Source organism: Falco punctatus, assembly GCF_963210335.1.
Source record: "Falco punctatus genome assembly, chromosome: Z".
NCBI lineage: Eukaryota > Metazoa > Chordata > Aves > Falconiformes > Falconidae > Falco > Falco punctatus.
Window position 1 is genome coordinate 16,422,153 of NC_137586.1, and position 21,920 is coordinate 16,444,072.

Below are 21,920 nucleotides of genomic sequence, written 5' to 3' on the forward strand. Positions count from 1 at the left end.
AATAGAGGGTTTATGAGGAGAAATCGAGTATTTCTCATTTAATAAAGCAGAATGCAGCTTTTCTTAGAATACAAGCAATGCCTAATAGGATCAGTGTTTTCACTGATTGATATGTCTGTAGTTAAAAGTAGAAGCATGGACCTAAATTTATAGATGGAAATAGGACATGCTGTACCCAGAAATGCCTATTCATGTGTTACTAGCTTAGCAGACCAGTTTACCTTTGGCTGGAATAGCCTGTGGTTGCAAATAAACAAGCTGCAGCGGTTCAAGATCTGTACCTACAGCTGAATCCACAAACCAGATATTCTGACAAACCTCGATAGTGACTTGTAGTGATAGTTAAAATCTAGCAGTGTATGAATTCTGAGATGTCAGAAATGTCAGATAGTCTGTCTCTATGGAAAATGCTGTCTCTTGAATGGCTCCCAGTGTGTAACTTAGTAATGTACTACTCTCTTTTCTCTAGACATAGGGAGGGAGCTGTTGGAGGAATCCAGCTAGATAGACAAGAGCAAACCCTTTCCTCCCAAGGCAATCCGTGTATGATTCAGTTCCTTTACACAGATGTCCAATGCCATTTAAGGTACGTAACTGGGCTTCCAGGTGCTGGTCCAGAACAGCACGGGTCTTGTGTAGATTGTCTTAACTAAAAGCCTGAGTGTAGAATGCCCATGTTTTGGCAGTTGAAATGATCCCCAGTAGAAGAAAACAGCTCCAGGAATGTAAACATCTTTGTGTCAGGTAAGTCTAAGTTATCGTTCTAGTTAATAGTCTAAAGAGCTACTTAGCTGACCAGATAAAGGTGTCTACTTTAGGTGAGCTGATGAGGTCTCTGCAGTCTTCAGACTGGAATGGGAGCATGGGCATCTTGCTCACATTCAGACACCAAATATATTTGTTAAATTAAGGTATCTTGATGTGAATTTCAACTTAGCTGAACCATTGGACAAGGTAATCCAGAGAGGGGCATTGGTTCTCTTACAGTTTATGCTGTCTATAGAAACAATTTAATCTGTAGAAAATGCAAATGAACTATCATAGGGAATAAATATGCTTGCTTATACCTCCTGCTTGAAGAACTAAGTTCCAGAAGGCTTCTGCCTTTTATAAGGCTCTAAAATTACCTGAGCCCCAGTGAAAGTTGGATTCACAGCTGGACATTTAAGCAATGGCAGTGTGGTCCTTCCCCTGCCCTCTTCCCCCCAGTCCTGACCCTTGTTTCCATGACAATGCTGAAGAGATAACCTGTGGTGGTAGTGATGGATGGATCTGGGTCATGAGGGCTGTGTCCCAAAGACAGGTAAGAACACAAGAGCCAAGGGCTATTGTGAACCACGTGCCCACTTACCAGTGCTGGTCAAGGTCTGACTCAAGCCAAGTGCAAAAGAAATTGTCAGTATGCAAACACGACTATGAGTTGATTATCTTACTCCGTGGACCCGTTGAGCTCTCCTGCATGGCAGCAGGCTGCACACTGGGATCTCCCCTTGAGTAGGGAGCCTCTCAAGGTTACTCGAGGCTGAGAGATTCCTTGTCACAATAGATTTTTATAATTTAAATTATTATAATAATACGGTAGCCACTGTTAGAAAACAACAGCTACTCTTAATGGAGACCCCAAAAGGTCAGTGTATGACATCAAAAGTGTTATGGAGAAACTGGTCAGATTAATTTCTAATGGGTGCTTAAGCTTAAAAATACTGAATATACCTCTGACTTTTCACTCTGATAAGTGAATAATAGACTAAACTCTGAAATCTTAGCTAAGCAATATAAAGGATTGATTGTGCATAGATAATCCTTTAGATATAAATTGGTGACCAAGTCTAAGACTATGTCTGGATCTAGCCCCACCTAAACTCCCCTCTGAGGAGGAGTTCAGGATGCAAAGGGGTCCTTTCTGAACGTCATGACTCAACAGGAGGGGTCTCCCTGACAGTTTTGTCTGACCCTGTCCTCTGTGCAGTAAACATGTACCTTGCCATCGAATCTTCTCAAACCACTGCTGCATTTACTATCAAACTTTGTTAAATCTGTTCTATACCAAAAAATATACTGCTACTTCTCTCTTACGAGTAAGGTGCATCACTCCATCTGCGACTTAATGAAGACAGTGGATCACCACTGCTGTATGGTGAACTCCAGCTCTCACTGCTTTCCCCCGTGCCAGTTCCAGTGCTCTCTGCCAGTGCCCTTCCATGAGCTGATCCAACTTTCTACAACCTGAGAAAATCACGAAAGCAAAGTATCACAAGTTACATTCTGTTGATTAATGAGTTAAACTGATTGAGCAACATCCTTGATGAGCACCAAGGAAGAAAGGATCATATGGCCAAGAGCAAAGGAGGTAGGAGCTAGAAGTGATCTTCCCAGGAGTATCTCCTTGGCGAAAACAGCTCCCTTATGCAGCTCACTCATGCAGGCAAGAAACAGGAGAAATACACAGCTCAAGGTAGGTGTGTGTTTGCAAAGACACAATGTAATCACCTCTTCTGGTGGTCACCTTAAAGGGACTGTGAAACACCAGCTTGAGCTCCTTCCCACCTCCAGCAGCAGCGCAGCTCAAGTAATCACATGCCTAATGGCTGCAGTCTGTACAGTTCACATAGTTCACATGTGGGTACTTAGAAGATAAATCCATGTTGGACTTGGCAGTTGTCTCTGGACTTTATGTTTTATGCTGGCAATCCACTGTTTTCCTACAAAACACAGCAACCTATTATTTTGATATGATGCACTTGCCAAACACAGTAAAGCTTATATTACATGGTTGTAAAGCAAATTATTTACTTTCACCTTTTCTTTGAAGTGGGGGGAAATATATCTGTGGTCTACAGAAAAAGCCTCTGGATCAGCAATTTTTTATCTTCTCTCTTATTCATATTGAGAAATAATGCTACATAATGTCCCAATGCCAGACATGATTCAATGTAAAAATGACAGAATTCATTCTTTTAGAAATGCCTATTAAATTGCAATTTCCAAGTTTCAATTCATGACTAAAATGTACAAGGTGAAGAGGAACAGACATCACAGATGGAACGCTGTAAGCAAGGAATATTTTGGTGGTAAATCCAGTAACTTTGACTGCATTAAAGATTTGGCATATAAACTGGTCATATGTTCCCATCCTTGGAATGACATTTTACACTTATATTTCCTATCAGGGGCTAGTCTATATGAATATCTGTAATGGGAAACCATGTTGGTTCTCAAAAGCAAGGAGGACTCAAGTTGCTGTGCTAGCTGCCTCTTAGTGTCAAGAAGCACACCTCAGTTTGGAAGAGTTAATTTTGAGCCCCTTTTATCCTTCAAAGACAATGTGCACTTCCAAGGCTTCAAGTTGCTGTTAAAAGAGACTGAAAAAGCATCATCTATACCCTTTTCCACTAAGATAATAAGTAATTTTGTCAAATATAATGACTTACACTTCTATTCTTTACTACCTGAGTTGAAATATTTTCCCTGACTTATGATACAGGAGGTGAGATAAGCAGGTGTGACAGCTGTTCATTCTTTCTGAATAAAAATTAGCATTATCAAAGGTATGTTTTGTATTTCAAAATAGTAGGATTATTAAAGAGATGAGTGTAATGTAGACTTGCCATGTTTTTAGAAATGTTTCAAGTTCATGACAGCAGTCTACGTTGGGAACACTCTACTCATTCACAGCTTAGTATATATAACTGTGTTTGGACCAGCAGTTATAAGAATGGGAAACAATGCTCTGGTTCAAAGAGAAACTTAAAACTATACAACATGTAGCCAGAGTCAAGCTTTTTTCCTGCAGTGAGATGTGCTGTCTCAGGGCCTTACTACCACACATTCTATAAAAACGAGTGCTTGACTCAGATTACCTAATTGGAGAGGAAAATGGAGAAAAAGTTTAAAGCATGTTGTTATTCTTTATTAAAGGAGCAATTGTAGAATCATAGCATGATTTGGGTTGGAGGGGACCTTAAAGATCATTTAGTTCCAACCCCCCTGCCAAGGCCAGTAGCACCTTCCACCAGCCCAGGTTGCTCAAAGCCCCATCCAGCCTGGCCTTGGACACTGCCAGGGGTGGGGCATCCACAGCCTCTCTGGGCACACCTGTGCCAGTGCCTCACAGTAAAGCATTTCTTCTCAATACCTAAATCTACCCTCTTTCAGTTTAAAGCCATTACCCAATGCAAACCTGGGGGGCAGGCAGACATGTAAACACTACAGGATATTACTTTTTCATTACCTATTTTTCAGCTCAAATTCAGAACATCCTAGTTCACCAAGACAGTGGAATTGGTGAGATTTTAACCAGCTTCTATAGCCAATTGACTTTGAGGAGATACCAGTGGCTGTATTTCTCTCTTGGAACTTCTGCTGTTTTAAGTGTAATTTTACAGTACAAATTCTTTTTTCTGACTAATCATTATTAACTGCACACACAGTCACTGCTTTAACCACCATAGAAACCATGCCCTGAGGCCACAGAGAAGCAAAATGTAGCTCAAATCCATTTCTGTGATTTGTATATTACTTAAACACTCTGTCATAACTGTATTGAGCAAGCATTTCCTCACCTTCTCTAATCAGGACTATTAGAGAGAGCAGGCAACATTCAGAAACAGATGGAAAAGAAGAGAACAGGTGCAGTGGACCAGCTGCCAGGATTCAGCAACCTGCAGGGTAATCAGCTGTGTAGGAGGATCTGTAGGAGTGGTGTGGATGACAACTGTAGTCAGTAGTTGTAATGAAAAGCAGATACAGCTGTTAAAATTGATGCACTTAGTAAACTGACACAAATGTTTGACAGGGGTTTTTTTTCTGCTACAGGTTTTGATACCTCCTTTGCATAATACAAACTTATTTATCCTAATATATGAAATTTAGCTGAGTAATCATATATTAGCTTCCTGAAATTAGTCTGACAAAGCAGGGGAACCTTCCACATCATGTTGCAAATTGTGAGAGAACATAGCTGATCTCCCCTCCTCCAAAGTGGAAGGAATAAAAGTCTGCAGAACGCTTAGTGGAAGCAAAAGCGTAGCTGAAGAGCTGACAACATTCTGTAGCTTCCTGTCACAGATGCTATAAATGATGCTTCCACCACTGCCCTTGGTCTGCTTTTGAGCTCATGGTGAAGGAAATACAATCTGTTCCATAAGAGACACCTGAGGCCTAGGCATGCCAGGAAATAATCCTTACACTTTTTTCTCCAGTAATAAAATTAAAAGGACATGTATTTTACATATTTTTTCACTTGCATATGAAACCTTATGATATTATACCAGAAAACCATAAAGTATAGAACAGTATATGAGTATTTTCTGATCTATTTCACAGCAGCTATCTGTGTAGCACGTACAGTGCTACAGCCTCAGGTTACAAACAAAAAAAATACCAGTTTTGCCCTTCTGGATGGAAAACTTCTTCAGGAGCTAATTCTGTGAGCCAACTAAATGTACTTTCCTTGGAAGAGTAAGGCACAAGTTCAGAAAGCTACCAAAGACAACGTGATTCCTAGCAAAACTGTGCTAACAAATGAGTGGGTCCAACCCTTCTTCAACAGCTGTCTGATCTCTGTAGGCTTGTTATCCAGAGATACTACGATCACCATGAGCACCCTGTCCTCAAGCTGTGGCCTGGATAGTGGGGTTCCTTAAAATACATTCTTCCCTATGCATTAGAATTCTTTCTCTGTCATGGCATATTGTTTTGATGGCATCAGAAATATTTGCTAGTTCCTTTAAATGCCATGAAAACTTTTAAGTGAAATTTCCTGAGCCAAATTACTGATGGAAGAAAGTGCAACTCTGGGCAAGGACCTGTGTTAACTTCCATTAGATTTGTAAGCGTACAGTATTCAAAAGTGCAAAATTTTACTCAAGTATAGTTGATACAATTTGTAGCAGTATTCAGACTATAAGAAAAGACTAGCCAAAGAATTACCTATTTTATAAAAAGCTCTAGGGACACAAAGTCTCTTGCTTTGATAGTGTAAATAATGGCAAATGTGTCACTTTCTTCAGAATGTGATTAGTATTAATTAGCTGATTTCTGCTAATCAATCAATTGTAACAACCTTCTGAACTTACTTGAGGAATGTATTAAATGACTATTTAGAAGACAAATGCATGTTTTTAGCCTGGCACTGATAGTTGAGCACTGTCACAAATGGAAGTACAAGAAAATAGAAGCTTACGTCTTGACAAGTTGTCTTCCTGTTTCCATGGTGTAGTAAATGATGCTTTAGGCACAAGCATTCGTTTCTCACAAGACTACCCCCAACTGCTTAACTTCCATAGGAGAAGGGCTAATAGTTAATGGAAGGAAAATTAAGAAACAAAATAAAACAAACAAAGCATTGTCTAAATAGACTCCTTTGCATAGGATCAATCAGACAAGATTTGATAATCTCTGGAAAATGTAGTCCCTTTCAAAGCAGTATGTTCTTACAGTCTAGTAGATATATTTAAGAAACTATGCTCCTTGCCAGTCTGACACATACGTACACATTTGTGTGCTTCAGGCACTCACTACCACCTTGATGGGTTTTTTTAGGAGTACAAGAAAACTACATCAGAAGTTCAGCATTACTTTAAATGAACAAGACATCCAGAATTACAAATAAATTATAAGAATACAATCGTTAGAAATGTGCTTAAAATTGAAATTCTAATAGTTTGACCCACCAGTACATCAACAGAAAGATAAATCTGATGTAAGAGAGAAAGCAAAGAAATGCAGGCTAGGTTACCTATGAAGCCATTGGAAGCAATACAATTACTTCTTTTGACTTTGTCCTTCCTTCTCTATTACTCTTCATCCCTGAGGTTCAGCAGTTATCCTTGTCATATGCTATTTAAACTGGACATAATACCTATTTGTTAAATGCTTCCACGCAAAGCCTGGTTTTTGTAGGCTTGCACCACGGGTTGCAGGACAGAGCTTTGGCATGGCTGGAAGGCTGACATGGCTGCAGTATAAATAGTAAATAGTAATTTGTAAAGTGAAAACCTTTTGAGAAGAAAATTATTCTAGTGACTTGAAGTTTTACAGAAGCAAATAATAAAAATCAACAATCTATTTTTGCATAAGTATGTTCTCTCTGAAACTGAATCCAAGTGGATGATACTGGTACACTCTAACGAAGAATACTTGACTACTGAAGAACTCATGTTGAAGAACATCTGAATCTGCTTGTGTACCGATAGACACTTTCTTCCCTACAGACTAAACTTTTGTAATAATGTAGTTACATTATTTAGCCTAAGTATGTGATTTCTGTTTAGGCATGCATATGTATGTGTATGATTGAGCAAATTTTAAAAAGCCCAACGTAAGTGAGCATGTGTGTCAGACAAAGAGCAAACGTGCTGTGCTACAAATTAACGTTTTCACTCCTTGGGTGATGGTTGAGACTTTTAAAACAAAATTATTGTTCTGACAAGCTAAATGACTGCAAAGGCCTCTTAGGCTCTAATGACATATGAGCAGCTTTTTTCTTCTTGGGAACAGCACGTACCAGTCTGTCTATACAACAAAGTGCTAGAACATGCTGTGGTACCTTCAATACTGTACAGCTAAATATTTTACTAAATGTTATGCTGCAAACACAGGCTATTCCAAAAAAAGACCCGTAGACAGCATGATACAGTGAGCTGATTTTCCATGTGTAGTACTTTAGAAAGTTACTTCAGAAGGCAAACCAAAGCCATTTTAAGTTGAACATGTGGCACAGCTAATGCAGAAGTTTGTGTGATTTTTAGATCTGACCCCAATGACTCCTGGAGACAACAAAATCCAGGTTTTTACAGAGTCACAGAATGATACACATTTTAGGAGATTTCATTTCCAATTTACCTAGTGTTTACCTTTTCATTTTACTTCATCCTGCGTCACAGAACACTCCTTAAGATTACAAGCATATGGAATTTATATAAGCGACATCAGAAATTTACTTCCCACCAAGGTCCTGTTACAAATATTTAAACTTGTATTTTGATACACCATAAGCACTAATGCTAAGCCATTATTTTTTCAATTACTGAACCTCTAAAGCAAAGATTAGGTCATTCTTTGCCAAGCAAAAAGACACAAGGACAAAGAAAAAACTTTGTGGAAGAATATTTCTGTTCTGTTGCTGAACAAAATAACAGCTTGTGAATATGCTGAAACTAAGCAGCTTTTCATGTTGTTTGGTGGCTCCAGTTAGGAGAATAAGGTCACATATTCAGTGTTTTTTTCTTCTTGGCTTTTTTTCATAGCCAACATGCATGAGGGATGGTAACATGCAATCAACGATTTTTACTGAGGTCATTTTAATAGCTACAGATATTGTTTTAATGGATATATTTTCCTGTATACACATATATATTTATTTATCAATTTAAAATCTATATTTAAATGTGTTCTAGTATATTACCCTGCTTAATAAACATGTATTTGTATGTTTTCATCCTTTGGACAAATAAAGAACATTTTGAGGAATGAAACAGAAATGGGTGCTTCTATATCAAAAATCCCTCCTCACAGACATCTTTCATCTCCTAAACCAGAAAAATAAATTCTAGCAAGAGGAATACAACATAGCAAACAGTATGCTGATGCCCAAGATGCATGATAGTAAAATCTATCCTCCATCTTACTAAGCTAGCCTGCAGCCTAACACTATAGCATGTTAAGCACTGTGATGAGTGCTCCAGCAGTCTAGAGCAGGTTAAAACCTGTGCTCTTCCTTCCATGTGCTCTTCAGAGAAGAGGAAAACAGTAATTTTGTAAACTGAGTTGAACCTTGCAAATCTTAACTGTGTAAATGCAACTGACACCTTCCTCTGGTATGGCTGAGTTTGTAAGGAAGAGTACTAAAGACCACCAAAATGTAGTAATAGCATGAAGGTCGTTAAGAAATCACCCAAGCCTATGCCTAACCATGAGATTTTCAACATACACAGCTGATGTTGTTTGTGAGAAGTAGAATAGGAAACATGTGTGGGACTGCCATGTTATTAGGTCTTTGGCACACAAGTTTCTCTTACAGGGTTGCTCACAATGGCAATAAAAGGCCATTGTTTTCTATTTGTGTTAGAAACCCTCTGTAGGTTGTACTGCATTAATACAGCATCAACCAGCTACCTGCCGGTTTCTGCCAGAAAAGATCTCCTTTGCCTAACACACAGTGGATATCAGACATTTTTTCAGTGACCACCAGACCTGAACTGTCTTGCCAGACAAGTTACTGTCATATAAAAAGGCAAAAAAAAATAGAACGAACTCCAAATGAACTACAGAAAAACTCTCATAGTTTTAGAAGTTTGCAGTACTAAACTGCTTACTACTTTAGCAGCAGTATTTTCAAAACCTAAAACAAAAGAGTATTTGCTGACAGCTAAACCTTCCATGTTAAATGTTTTACCCCTGTCTTACAGGTTTTTGTTCTATGTATTTCTGTGTCAAAATACCTCACCCATTTTTCCCTCAGTTTTTCTTCTGTATTTTTTCCCACTCTGCTCATAGTTATCACCTTCCCAGAGGTTAAATGACGTATTTACATACGAGTCATTTACCATAGCATAATTACAAATATAGCATATGGCCACAGGGTAACATTTTTGCCTATCATGAGAACTGGATTTCAGTCTTCATTCCCTGTCTTCTTGTGAATGTAATCTATAAAATAAAGCCTCCGCTAGATAATCAACAGAAAAAACAATGTGTGCAATACACTGTGGTTTACTGTGCATTAAAATCTTCACCACTCAGTTTGTTGGGGTTTTTTATAGCAATCAACTGTGCATGTGATTGTGCATGTTTTTCTGGATCTAAGACAAGAAGATATTGCTGGGACATTTCACTTTGACTAAAATGCTGATCTAGTCTTTTCTAACAAATAACTTGGAATTAAATAAAATAAATTTTTTAAATCTCTAACAAATTAAACTTGGAACTTTTTTCTTGAAGTAAATAACCTTTTGAACAGGTTTTTGGCAGTGCTGCAGTTTACAAGTGTTACCAAAAGATTGGTTGAAGAAACTTTCTATGAGTTGTTTTGAAGTTTAGAAAGCAGGCATTCTTTATTACAGTGCCGGGAGCATGGGGGATATCTCATCCTAACATGCTAACCTTGTCCTCAAATACATGTCCCTTATATTCTGTATAATCATACATATGCATTAAGTTTCCCCAAAATCCATCCATATTTTATTGTTTCCCAGAATTCATTTATATTAGTCCCTTCTTCTTTTGCACATGAGTAGTTTTCTTCTGAATTGAGTCAAAGGGCTGCTTTTGTGACCACCAACCTAAATCCATTTCTAGATACTTCATGACCTGGTCATCTTGGTCCTCTTTTACAATGTTTTCTTGGCAAAACCTTCTAGGTTTCCATAAGATTCAATTAGTTCTTTTCTTTCATCCTAGATGTTCCTTCAATATTTAATTAGTTGTTCTTTCTCATCTCAGATGCTCCTTTCAAGTTGGATTATAAATCTCGTCCATACAATACCAGGCCTTCTTGATCATAATCTTAATAATTATACTAATACAAGGACTTCTCAATTACAATCTAATAATTATACTAAGGTTATACATTAAACTTCTGGCATCACAAGGCCAATTGAAAGTGTGTAACAGATTTTGTGAAAAGTGGTCAGTGAAGTGAGGAAAGTGAGCTAGAAAACATGAGCAGCGTGTACCGAGTTCCCTGGGACATGGCCACCAGAATACCCCTTCCCCTATTACTATCTGTCATTGTGACATGCTTAGCAGTGTGTCCTTTCCCTGCTTGTATCTCAGCTGTGGATCTTCTACCCACAAAGCTTATTTTTATCACCACTGTCCTGGTGGACAGCAACTCTCAAGCATTCTGATAAAGCAGTTGGTTGCAAACAGCATTCGTGACCATGACTGGTAGGTTGATATTTCTCTGGATGTTCTGAGGCATGAAGAGTCCTGCATGCTCGCACAGTTTCTGATCTGCACGATAGGCAGTTCTGCTCTGAGGACAGCATCAACAAGCATTCAAGGTGTAACAGCTCCCCTCTCTGTTACAAACAAAACCAAGACCATCTGAGAACGCTACGGCATACTTAGCATTTGTAAGAAGTCCATTTATTCTGGCATGCAGGTGTAGCTCTGGGAATGTAATTTTACAGCCTGTGTCTGAAAAAATCTATGTCTGTAAAGTAAATTAACAGTTGTGTCTGAGTCCAAGCCTGTAAAACAATGTGTCTTCGGATTATGCCATAAAAATCTTCTCCTTGAAGATATTCCAAACCCAACTTGACAAGACCATGAGAAACCCATTCTAGCTTTGAAGCCGGCCCTGTCTGCAGAAGCTGTTTGAACCCAGAACTCCAGAAGCCTCTTCCAAACTAAAGTATTCAGTCATTCTCTTAACTATGACAAATAGTCACTCACTCTCACTCACTCAGCACTACTAACCCTGAAACCTAGTTATTATCACTGAAATGAAAAAATGGCTGACGTTTTTCTGTGAAGTTTTCAGCTAGGGTACCTAGCTAAGAAGCCTATTCTACAGTTACAACATTGACTGATACGAACCCAACTACTGAAGAATCCCCACTGTCTCAGCACAGTTTATTTCCATGGTAAGGAAGAATATTAAACCTCACATTAGACACTCCTGGCATGATTAAAAGAGAGGTTGGTATGTCTGGATCATCAACCCAACTTTAGCCTAGAAAAGAAGCAATTCATACCTAGTAAGGTGGGAAGAAGCTGTAGGAGGGGGAGTTGTTTCATTTCCCTGTGGGACCATGGGCTTGGTCACCTCTGATTTCACATGGATGTTACTCAGCAATGCAATGGGTCCCTACGAGTCCTACATGTCTCTTTCAAAAAAAAAACCAAACGCACAAAACCTTAGGACAAGTTAATCTTAATGGGCCTGGCTACCAAATTTCCATAACAGAAAAGAAAAACAATGACGTAACTTGCTCCTTTTACGATTTAAGCAAAACAGTTGATTTCCCAGCCTACCCGAAGCAGCAACACAACCCTCCGTCACCTCCAGCACCCCAGCACCGCTGTGGCCTCCAGGAAGCCCGTGGCCTCCAGGTAGCCCGCTGTGGCCTCCAGGAAGCCCCAGGCCCTGGCCTCCACCTGGCTACACAGCCTCCAGCCTGGGGGTGCACCCCCTGAGGTGGGTGTCTTGGAAGCTTTCCTAAGAAGCTCTTCATGGCAATTTCCCTCAGAAAAATGAATGGTAGGCTGGGGAGCATCACTGGTCAGTAGCCATGTGATGTGAAGTATGAATACTGAGAAACCAGTGATAAACTGAAACAGAACAAGGTCTTAAAAAAAAAGATGAGTCAAGATGAGTTTGGTACAACGCTCTGGGTGATGCTCTGTTTGTGTTGAGAAAGGAATGTACTCTGAATAATTCGAAAAGGTTCCACTGAATGTACTCTGAATGATTAGAAAAGGTAAGTTGGGCACCTGAAGGAGATAAGGAGACCATCAAGTCAGGAAATCACTGAACAAAGAAAATTGAAAGGTCTACTCCACCTAGATCCCACCTACTGTGAATGGAACTATTAGGTGTCAAAATCAAATGAGTATGTATGTAAAGACATTGTGTAACCTCTCACAAAAGCTGTATTTAAAAAAAAAAAAAAAGCTTTTAAAAAAACCTAACTTTTCACTGAAAACTTTGGAGCTAGTTTGTCTGGTGCGAATCGGCTAGCTCCCCAACATTGCACAAAATAAATACCTTTGCAGCTTAAAGACAAAATTTGTCTCTGAGCAGTTACTCTGTGGCGTTTTGGCATCAAAAGTGAATGGCTGAATCTCTCACTCACAGAAGTGCTCCCATCCATCTATTTGATGCCACTCGAAGGAACATTCATCCGCACATGAAGTGCCCCCTCAGCTGGTGTTAAGATCTATGTGAGGAACCATTTGATAAAATAATTCACGTACTGCACGGAGGAGTGAGATCAGGGCCTCAACACGTGCCCTGCTGAGGTGTTCATGTTTTGTTTGGGAGTATTTGATGGAGCAGTAAGCTGCGGCGCTGTCCTTGGGGTTATATATATCAAGACAGCATTGGGGTTCGCTGCCCCGCATTCCTCTACCACCCTGCCCCCAGGCAGGCGCCATCCCCGGCCACCCCGGGGAGACTTGGCGAGGGGTGCCGACAGACCGCCCCCGCCTCGCCCGCAGCGAGCCCCCTCCCCCGCCGGGCGAGGCGCCGCCCTGCAGCGCCTCACGCAGAGCGGTCCAAGCGCGGGCACGCGGGCGAGCCCACCCGCGGGCCGGCGGGAAGGGGAGCTAAAGTGACCCCCGCAGGATCGGTAGTGGTACGCTCCGCCGGCGGAGCTGGGGTTCCCGCCTTCGGGTGCGCGCGCGCAGGTCCTTCTCCGCGGGCCGTGGGGAGCGGGGTGGGCGGCTCGGCCCGTGCGGGGAACGCTGTTACCCTCCTCGGTCTGTCGGTTGTGCCTGCGCACTGCGGAGTGAAAGGCAGTGCTCTGAGTGTCCTGTCTACCCGAGACCGTGGGAGGGCCTTAGTTCTACCCAAGGCAGTTTGTGTAGACAAGCTGCAGGGGTGGGTGAGGGAAAGAGGGTCGCTAGGACTCGGTGGGCAGCGTCGGTGGGGTTTGCAGTGGGGCAGCTGGTGGCTCGGGCCTCTTGCGGTTATCGGTGAAATCGGGTGAGGGGATGGGATTCAGCCCACTTGCGGGTGCCACTTAGCCAATGATAATTTTCATCTGCAAGCCATGTTCTATGTGTGCTCAGGGTGAGTAATTAAAAAAGAATAAAATACACCTCACCACCGCCCGAGTAATTAAAGCAAGGTTGTAGTCGATGCAAATGTCAGGTGCCCATCTTAAGGATGGCGTTCAGCAAAATGAGACTATTTGAAGTGCCTATTACTGAATAATTGCTTTGATTACAATTGAGATACAACTGAATAATTACAATTAAGATACGCTGTTACAAACTAATATAAACTTATTTTATTTTGGGTGGAAATACAGGTTGCACTGCTATCTGAAGCAAAAATGAAACCTTAAATTCCAAAATCAGATCATCAGCAGCAATACTTAAAAAAAGATACTGCAAGAGCATGGACATCAAGGGGTTAAAGAGAGATTAAATAAAGGTGTCAGTTTTATGACAGTCAAAAATACATTTTAAATCTTTAATTTTGCCCCTAGTCAAATAAATACCATAGTTCAAAACGGGTGGGAGGCTTAACAGAAATGGCTTTGGAAGACATAACATATATAATAATGATACACATAAAAATAAAAGTGATGAGTTTTCCTACTGGAAAAACAATAATACAACATATTATTTTTAATTTACCGCTTTCAGTTCAGCAGCAGTTTTATTCCCAGTGGCACTTGCCTAATCCTGCCAAGTGCTGAGCACATCCTGTCTTCTGAGGAAATAAATGATGGCATGGAATAAGAAAATGCACAAACCAAACACCACACAACATGGTAGCTCCCCAAACTCCCATCCTCAGTTAAGATTTAGAAAGTGAAACACAGTTTCAAAGGCATGATGTGAAGAAATGGTGATTGACAAACAGATAAGACACTGTCCACAATAAGGACTGGAAAGATCAGGGCCTGGCATTCATAGAATACATTTAGATTATCAACTAATAGAATATTAAGACATGAAATTGTTTTACAGAATTGAATGTCCTGAATAAATAGTTTAAATTCCTTTTTTAACAAATCATTGCATTATGATAGCTAAAAGTAATTCAGATTGCTCAGTAAAAAATCACTGATTTAACTTAGAAGCATTAGTTCTTTAATGTTACATATAGTCTTAGAAATTGTTGATTAAAAAAAAAGTTAATTAGCTTTAGCTAATGGTATTAGTTTTAGTCCCTCTGAGGAAACAGTGAGTACAAGAGAAAAATGAGTATTCAACACACAGAACCAGCATCTTCCTCTTATTGCTTTGTCAAGAAGCTACATGCATGTGAAGACTTGTAAATAATGAATGACTGAGAAAATAATTTAGTTATTTTATTTTGGTTCCTGCTTAGTAGTTGTTCATTTCTTTCTCTATTTCTGCCTGACTTCTCTGTCAGTATTTCTGTCTGGAAATCCATTCAGTTTCAGGGCAGTGCACACACTCTAACTTCTGGTTCATCTCTCTCGGGTTTTTTTGTTATTTGTAAAAAAGCAGTTCATACATTACCACACAGAAGTGATGATTTTGTTTGGAATACATGGTTTATCTTGTATTGGAATTTTTGTTTCATGGAGCCTGATGTTCAGAGGTAGTTTCAATATTTTTCAATTTGTTTAGTTTCAATATAATTCATATTGTGTCTTTCATATCCATCTTGCAAATGTATGTTGATTCTTTAAGTAGAATTTCTAAAAAAAATAGGAATTGTGTTAATAATTTGGAATTATATGGGTGCTTTTCAAAATACTGTCTTTTTACTCATATGGTAGGGTTTATGTGCTGCTGTTTGTCATCACTGATATTAATGCAAATTGTTTATAAGAAAATGAGTAAGTAACTTGAAGCCCGAGTAGTGAAGTATTAGAGCATCTACACAGGTAAAAGGTCTACACCCTGCATTAATGTGTGCCTGCTAAACTCTCATTTACTTAAGTAACATGTTCAGGTTAACCAGACTTAACAAAATATCATCTGTTGCCTCTAAAATATGCATAGTAGAGAGTAATTGTTTCAATTGATTAAATTTCCTAGTCTTTAAATTGAGGACAGGAAGACCAGTCTGTTTTTTAACAGCATATCTAACGAGAAATTGGTCATGTGCTTTAAAAGCATCCTATGTGCAGACCACTAACATATTTAGGTAAAATTGAATCATTGTGTTTGTGAAAGTGGATTCAAATCTGGAGGGTTTTTTTTGATTGCAGTAAAAAATAACAAATTCATCTATATAATCTATTGGTTTGATAGATTTTGCCTGGGCTTTCTGAAATTCGTTCAGTTTCTTAGGAATGAAAGATCTTAGGCTGGTTTAAGTTTAGCTTTATGTGTAAGAATAGTTTTAATTTTTTTAAAAAAGTATTCTTTGTTCTGCATTACCTTTGTGCGTATTAAATCTTTTGACATAGTATGAATGAGAAATGCTGTTTTCTATATATACAGTGATCACTGGATTGTATGGTCCAGAAATAAATGAATCACAGCCATGAAGAAACTATGAAGAAAATCAGCGTGGTGAACCTTGATAAACTTTTAGATAACTTCTCAGAGATAGAAAAGGTAAGTGAAGAAGGTAAAAAATGTTGAAACTGCTACCTAGAAATATTTTGTGAGATTTTAATAACCTTTTCAAGTTAGAATTTCTTCTAAGTGGTATCAGCTTATCCTTATTAATATGCCTTGTAATGGTGCAGAGGCCAATTTTGGCTTCTCAGGAAAGGCATGGAAGTGTCCCTTTGTATCAGTAGCCGCTATTGAAGCTATTACACAGCTTTGTTGCACTATTACAGAAATTGTTCCTTGTTCCAGAAAAATGTCATTGCCATAGCAGGAGCATCTGTTCTTATATTCCACGTGCACTGGACTCTTATTTTATGTGTGTGCCAGTTCTTAAAAGATTAGTCCACTGAGGAAAATCAGTACTGTATTTCCTGTTAGACTCACATTGGCCAGCTCTCTGTTGAATTCCTAATCAGTAAGTCCATACTAGACACAATATAAAAGGGGCACCTGAAATAAGTATAGCATTTCTTATGCAAAAAACATACCAAATCCTATTCACACCACATTGGTGCTCAACAAGGGCACTGACAGCCTCATGTGCAAAGCAATAGAAAGAACTTTGCTGAGGATTGGTCCAGACTGCAAACTACATAATTAAGAAGAAACCCGTTTATAACTAGTGATGTAAGTTGGCATTCTTAGTTCCTCAGGGTAAACTCACAGTAGCACAGGCTCTCGAGTCTAGCGTCATCTTCTCTGTAACAGAATTTCCAGAACTGCAAATAATACAGGTTTGTGACTGCAGTGTTGTGAAATCATTAAATGTTATATTAATCTTAAACCCAAGATTTAAAACTTGAAATATATTAATTTTAGTCTTTTCCCAATTTTCTAGAAAATATCAGAAATTACTGAAGCAAATAACCTACTGGTCCTTCAGCTGGAAAAATGTAACAGGTTGTTAACATTAAGCCAATCAATGGAGGAATCAGTAAAAGAAGGTAAGTTGTGATTTAAAAAACTGTATGGTTTTTGCTTGTGTTCAGGAAGTTCTGAGAACTATATCCATTATTTTCAGTCATGTAAAATACAAAAATAAAATGGCAAGGATCTAATATACTGTTTGAAAAACAGTAATGCTTAATCTTGGGTCGTGTAATGGAATCCATCTCATCTGCATAAACCAGATAACTTTAATCCACAAACATACCTTGGGAACTGTGTTAAAGTAACTATTTTCCAGTTGATGTTAGTATCCATGCACTTTAAGAGATTTTGAGTGCATGCAGTACCCATGAAAGAAAAACTTTCATTTTGTATTTTCTTTCATTTTTTTCTTGACTTTTTTCATTTGATTATGTTATCACCTTTTCCAAGGAAACAATGCATTGGCAGGAAAAGGAGGAGAGGATCAGATGAGCTTGGTACACCTGATAACGTTGTTGTGCCCAGATGTCTACCTTTCCCATACATACAGGCCTATAGTTTCTAGTGAACTGTTTACAAATTTTACAAAGTGAACAGTTCACGAAGTCAGCATTTTTAAGCAAACCAACATCAGTAGTTTTACTTGAAGTGCTAGCCTGTGACTTACATTAGTCCATAAGCAGCTCAGATGTCTGTGTAGAGCAGTAGGGTCAACATTTGAGAAAAGTAAGGTCAGCACTGAGACTATCATGCCCCCAGCTGAGCTGTTCCTTTGGTATCAATATGACAAATGTTCTGTTTCACCTGGTCACCAGTAATGTTTTGCCCAATGAGAAATGAGCCAGATGCATTCCTGAATGCATAGTTTGCTGCCTTCTGAAATGTCAAAGCTTGCCTGTAATTGGAGATAGCGTCAGACTGGTGGGGCTGGTGCTCCAAAATAACAAAGAATTATATTTCTCAGTTGCTTGTGTGATTTGGTTTGTTTGGGGAGAATCTTATAGCCCAGTTTGCAGTTAGGAATATATTTTCACTGTACTATGCTGGCTGTTATATTGAAGTTTTGATATTCCTCTTCAGATCTTGCTCACTGTTTTGCCAATAGACAGGGTCAGCACAAAGGAAACAGACATCTAGTTAAAGAAGTGTGTTTATCTTTACTTACATTTGAAGCAACAGAATAGTAAGAGAAATGATACAGCAAGAATAAAACAAGGCAAGGTAATGCACCTGATCACTACTACATATGACAGACTATAGTGGTTAAGAAAGATACATCGCCAGTTACCTTAATACTTTATCATCATCCAGATCTGCAGTCACTGGGGAGCCCCAGTTACAGTGAGGATTTGGAGAGCCTTTCCTAGTAACGGGGAGGTCCTACACAGTGCATCCACTCATAGGCAAGGTCTCCAAAGTCACTGTAAGAGGGTCCAGCTTTTATATTGTTGAATAAACAAGCTCACCTAATTTCAAATGCAGAAACATCTGGCTTCACTCTGCTCTTAGATCCCACCAAAGCCTGGCCAAGACTCAGGGAGAGGCTAAAGCAGTCTTCCTTATCTACTTGATTTTAACCACCATTTTGATAACTAGGCCACGTATCTGGTTTCACACCCTTGACTACCTGCCTCTAAGCAAGGAAGGAGGCGCTATATGTTTGCTAATGATTAAATTCTATCTAAGCTATATCTTTCATGAATGATCATGCATATTTTGCTAACAATTGGATACTAAATATAGATAGATAGATATATAATGTTCGGTTGGTGCATTCATCTAGAGGTCAACTTTGGCTCAGGGCCTATTGCTCAGCCCTCTCACTTAAATTAATTCTGTAAGGATCTTGAATATTGGTGGTATCTCAGTGTCTAGTTCTGCCTAGGCATTTGTTCAGCCACTTGAGGACTGAAAAACTGTTCAGATTAAACAGCCATTTTATGGGTTTATATGGGACAGCCCATTTTGTGTTTATAATGTCATCAAGATTTTATCTCGGTGACATTTCCAACTTGCTTATAAAGTACAAGGAATAGCATATAATCCTTCAAGATTGAGTTCAGTTAAGCTCTTACCACGTCTGTATGTTGTCATGATGGTGCTAAGTAGTTATGAATGGCAATAATAATTTATATCAATGTTAAGAGGATTCAAACTCTCCAGTGGAAGCTAAATAATTAAATGGTATTTCCTGTTTTACAGGTCAAAATTATAAGCCCTTACATCATAATAAAAAAGTTGCCAAATAAAGGAGAAATTAAAGAGGCAACTATTAAATTAAGATTTGTTTTATTTTAGAAGTGTATCTTTTTCAGATGAGTATTTGAAAAAAGAAATAATACCTAGTACTTAGCATAGATTTGTGCTTGCTTATTCTTCTGAATTTGTAGAGCTGCTGAAAGGTGAATCTTTTCATAGAACTTTGGTCTCTTGACAAGTCAGCTTGCTGAAAGTTAAGAAATATGGTAGGAGTAAACTTAGTTTCATGCTGCAGTGAGATTGCCACTTGTGTTCACTTAGTTATTTGCTGGGACTTAAATAATTTAGCATAATCAGAAATGAATTGGAAGAGCTCTTGAATAAGTGAGAGAAGTTGGCTGATGATGATAATCTGTTCAGTTATACTAAGAATCTCATGATACTGAATGACAGGCAATAAACAGGGGAGATGAAAACCGGTAGCAGTGCATATAGGAGGCATATTATATAAACAGTGGTTGGCCCTAATAGGCTGCTTCTCAGCAAAGAGATCTTGGTGGCCTTCTGGACAGCTCTCTGAAAATATCAGTGGTCAAAGAAGCAAACACAGTGATATGCATGATTATGGAAGAAACAGAGAAACAAACATCTCATATCCATGTAATGTTCTGGATACTGTTGCAGCACTCTCCAAACTAGCCGGCTGCAACAAGGTCTTTTACCATCTCATACAGCATACTCTTCATGCCAGTCCCTCTGCTGCCTTCTCCTCACTTCATCCAGGGCCCGCTCTCTCTTCTCTTGCTTCTTCCCCTCTCTGCTTCTTCCTTGGCTGCTCTCTCTTCATTGGCTCTCAACCACTTAACAGGACCAGCCACAGCTGCACCTTATCTACATCAACCAACCCAACACCCCTGAAGCCAGCCCACAGTTGTACATTATCAATGCTAATTAACCCAGCTTCATTACTCGACAGGTCACCATGTTTCAAAATGGACATACCAGAACTAGAAAAGATAACAGAGAAGGTGGAAAGGTTTGGTATAGTCAGGGAGGAACAAAGGACAGGGAAATGGGAACCAGTCACATAACAAGGCCCACACAGGTAGAGGCTTCACCAGCTAGGACTCACTCACACTCTACCCATGCAGAGCTGGCCCAGTGAGGGCTTCCAGCATCAGCCAAAAGTCCACATTACCAAACAAGTATGTAGTGATGGAACAGGTCCAAGATCAAGACAGGAGGTTGAGTCAGTATCAGTTTCAGATATGGTAACAAGAGCCAGACGTGGTCTAATAATCACTAGCAGGACCCTAGTGATGAGGCAGGTCTGAAATCAAGCCAGGAGGTCACTCCCTAGGTCATGATCAGAGTCTAGATCTACATGGTATGTGGCTGCAAGAAGGTAGGCTAAGGGCAAAAGCCTCAGCTTAAAAGCAGCTCTCAAGGGAAGAAGTGGCAGGCATTTCTGAGTTTCTTCCAGCTTTCTTCAAACAATTTTTTCAAGGTCACCAGCTGTACTCTTTCTAAGTTGGCCTTGAGCCCAGCCAAACACCCAGGAGATGGGTAGGTGAAAATGCACTTGGGGCCTTCACGGGTTTGGTCACAATTTTGGAACATCTAAAGAAAGACTTAAGTTGACTGGATACTTTTCAGCCTAAAGAGAAAGAGTAGAGCTGATGTGACTCGTAGCTCTAAAATTACAAATGGCATAGAGAAAGTGGCTAGGGAATGAATATTCACTGTTCAATATGATAAGACAATGTAACTAGATTGAAATCAAATTTGTTGATTGATTTAGCAAACAAAAGGAGGAACTTTTCTATACATTACCAAATAACATTGTTAAATCAGTTCCACAGAAGCTTGTGGATACAGAAGTACAGATTAGTGCAAGAAAATCAGAAAAATTCATGTAACAAAACTTAACACATTTGTTAAACACGAAGACAGTACCTCTCACTCAGGTCTCCCTAATTTTTGTGTTTTGGGAGTTGAGAGGATGTATTGATGGTAGTGTTTATCCAGCTTTTTGTTTTTCTTGAAGTATCTTCTACAGGGTATTGTGAAGTGGGATAGTGTACTGTATGGAACTTTCGGTTTGTCTCATTTTGAGGCATTTGTTTCTCTGTTAAGTACAAAAGACAATGCAGGACAGTAATTCAGAAACAGATCAAGAGGCTTCATTATTGACAGAAACAGAGAAGACAGAGTTTATACACAATAGATTTTAAAAAGGGAAAGGAAGATGTGGACAAAAGAAGAAATTGTTCTTACCATAAAACCTGCGTGATGAAAGATAGAAGAAAAATTGAAAGAGACAACTCAGGAAATCGGAGCAGTGGGGTGACTGCAACGACTGTGGAAGTAGAATGGACTGAAAACAGATGGAAGTCAGAAGAAAGAGTTGAGCTTTGTGAATAGTAGTGCCTCGCTTTGATGAGGCAAGACTGAGATGATTTGAGGAGATACTTATGCTGATATAACTGAAGATAATAACCTCTGGAGTTGTTTTGAAACATATAATGCAAAAAAAAATGTGGACAGCAGAAGTCCAAGTAAAAACATCAGAGCAATCAGCATGGAATATAAACCAAAGTTTTAGCTGCAGGGATAGTCAGGAAAAAAACCCA

The 21,920-nt window shown here is 39.2% G+C and overlaps 1 protein-coding gene and 1 long non-coding RNA gene across 2 annotated transcripts in view; one reads left to right on the top strand and one right to left on the bottom strand.

Moving 5' to 3' along the window:
* The first annotated feature begins 50 nt into the window (after positions 1-50).
* Positions 51-21,920, top strand: part of CCDC152 (coiled-coil domain containing 152) — a 31,599-nt gene continuing 9,729 nt past the window's right edge. The window contains exons 1-3 of the mRNA XM_080372211.1: positions 51-13,304; positions 16,102-16,218; positions 17,057-17,162. Coding sequence (XP_080228337.1) covers positions 16,132-16,218; positions 17,057-17,162 — 193 coding nt within the window. The 5' untranslated portion in view covers positions 51-13,304; positions 16,102-16,131. The remainder of the gene's footprint in view (positions 13,305-16,101; positions 16,219-17,056; positions 17,163-21,920) is intronic.
* LOC308056599 lies at positions 6,884-16,106 on the bottom strand. Its single transcript, XR_013924885.1, has 2 exons — positions 13,924-16,106; positions 6,884-13,888 (listed from the first exon to the last, which is right to left on the bottom strand). It is a non-coding gene; the product is annotated as an uncharacterized lncRNA (long non-coding RNA).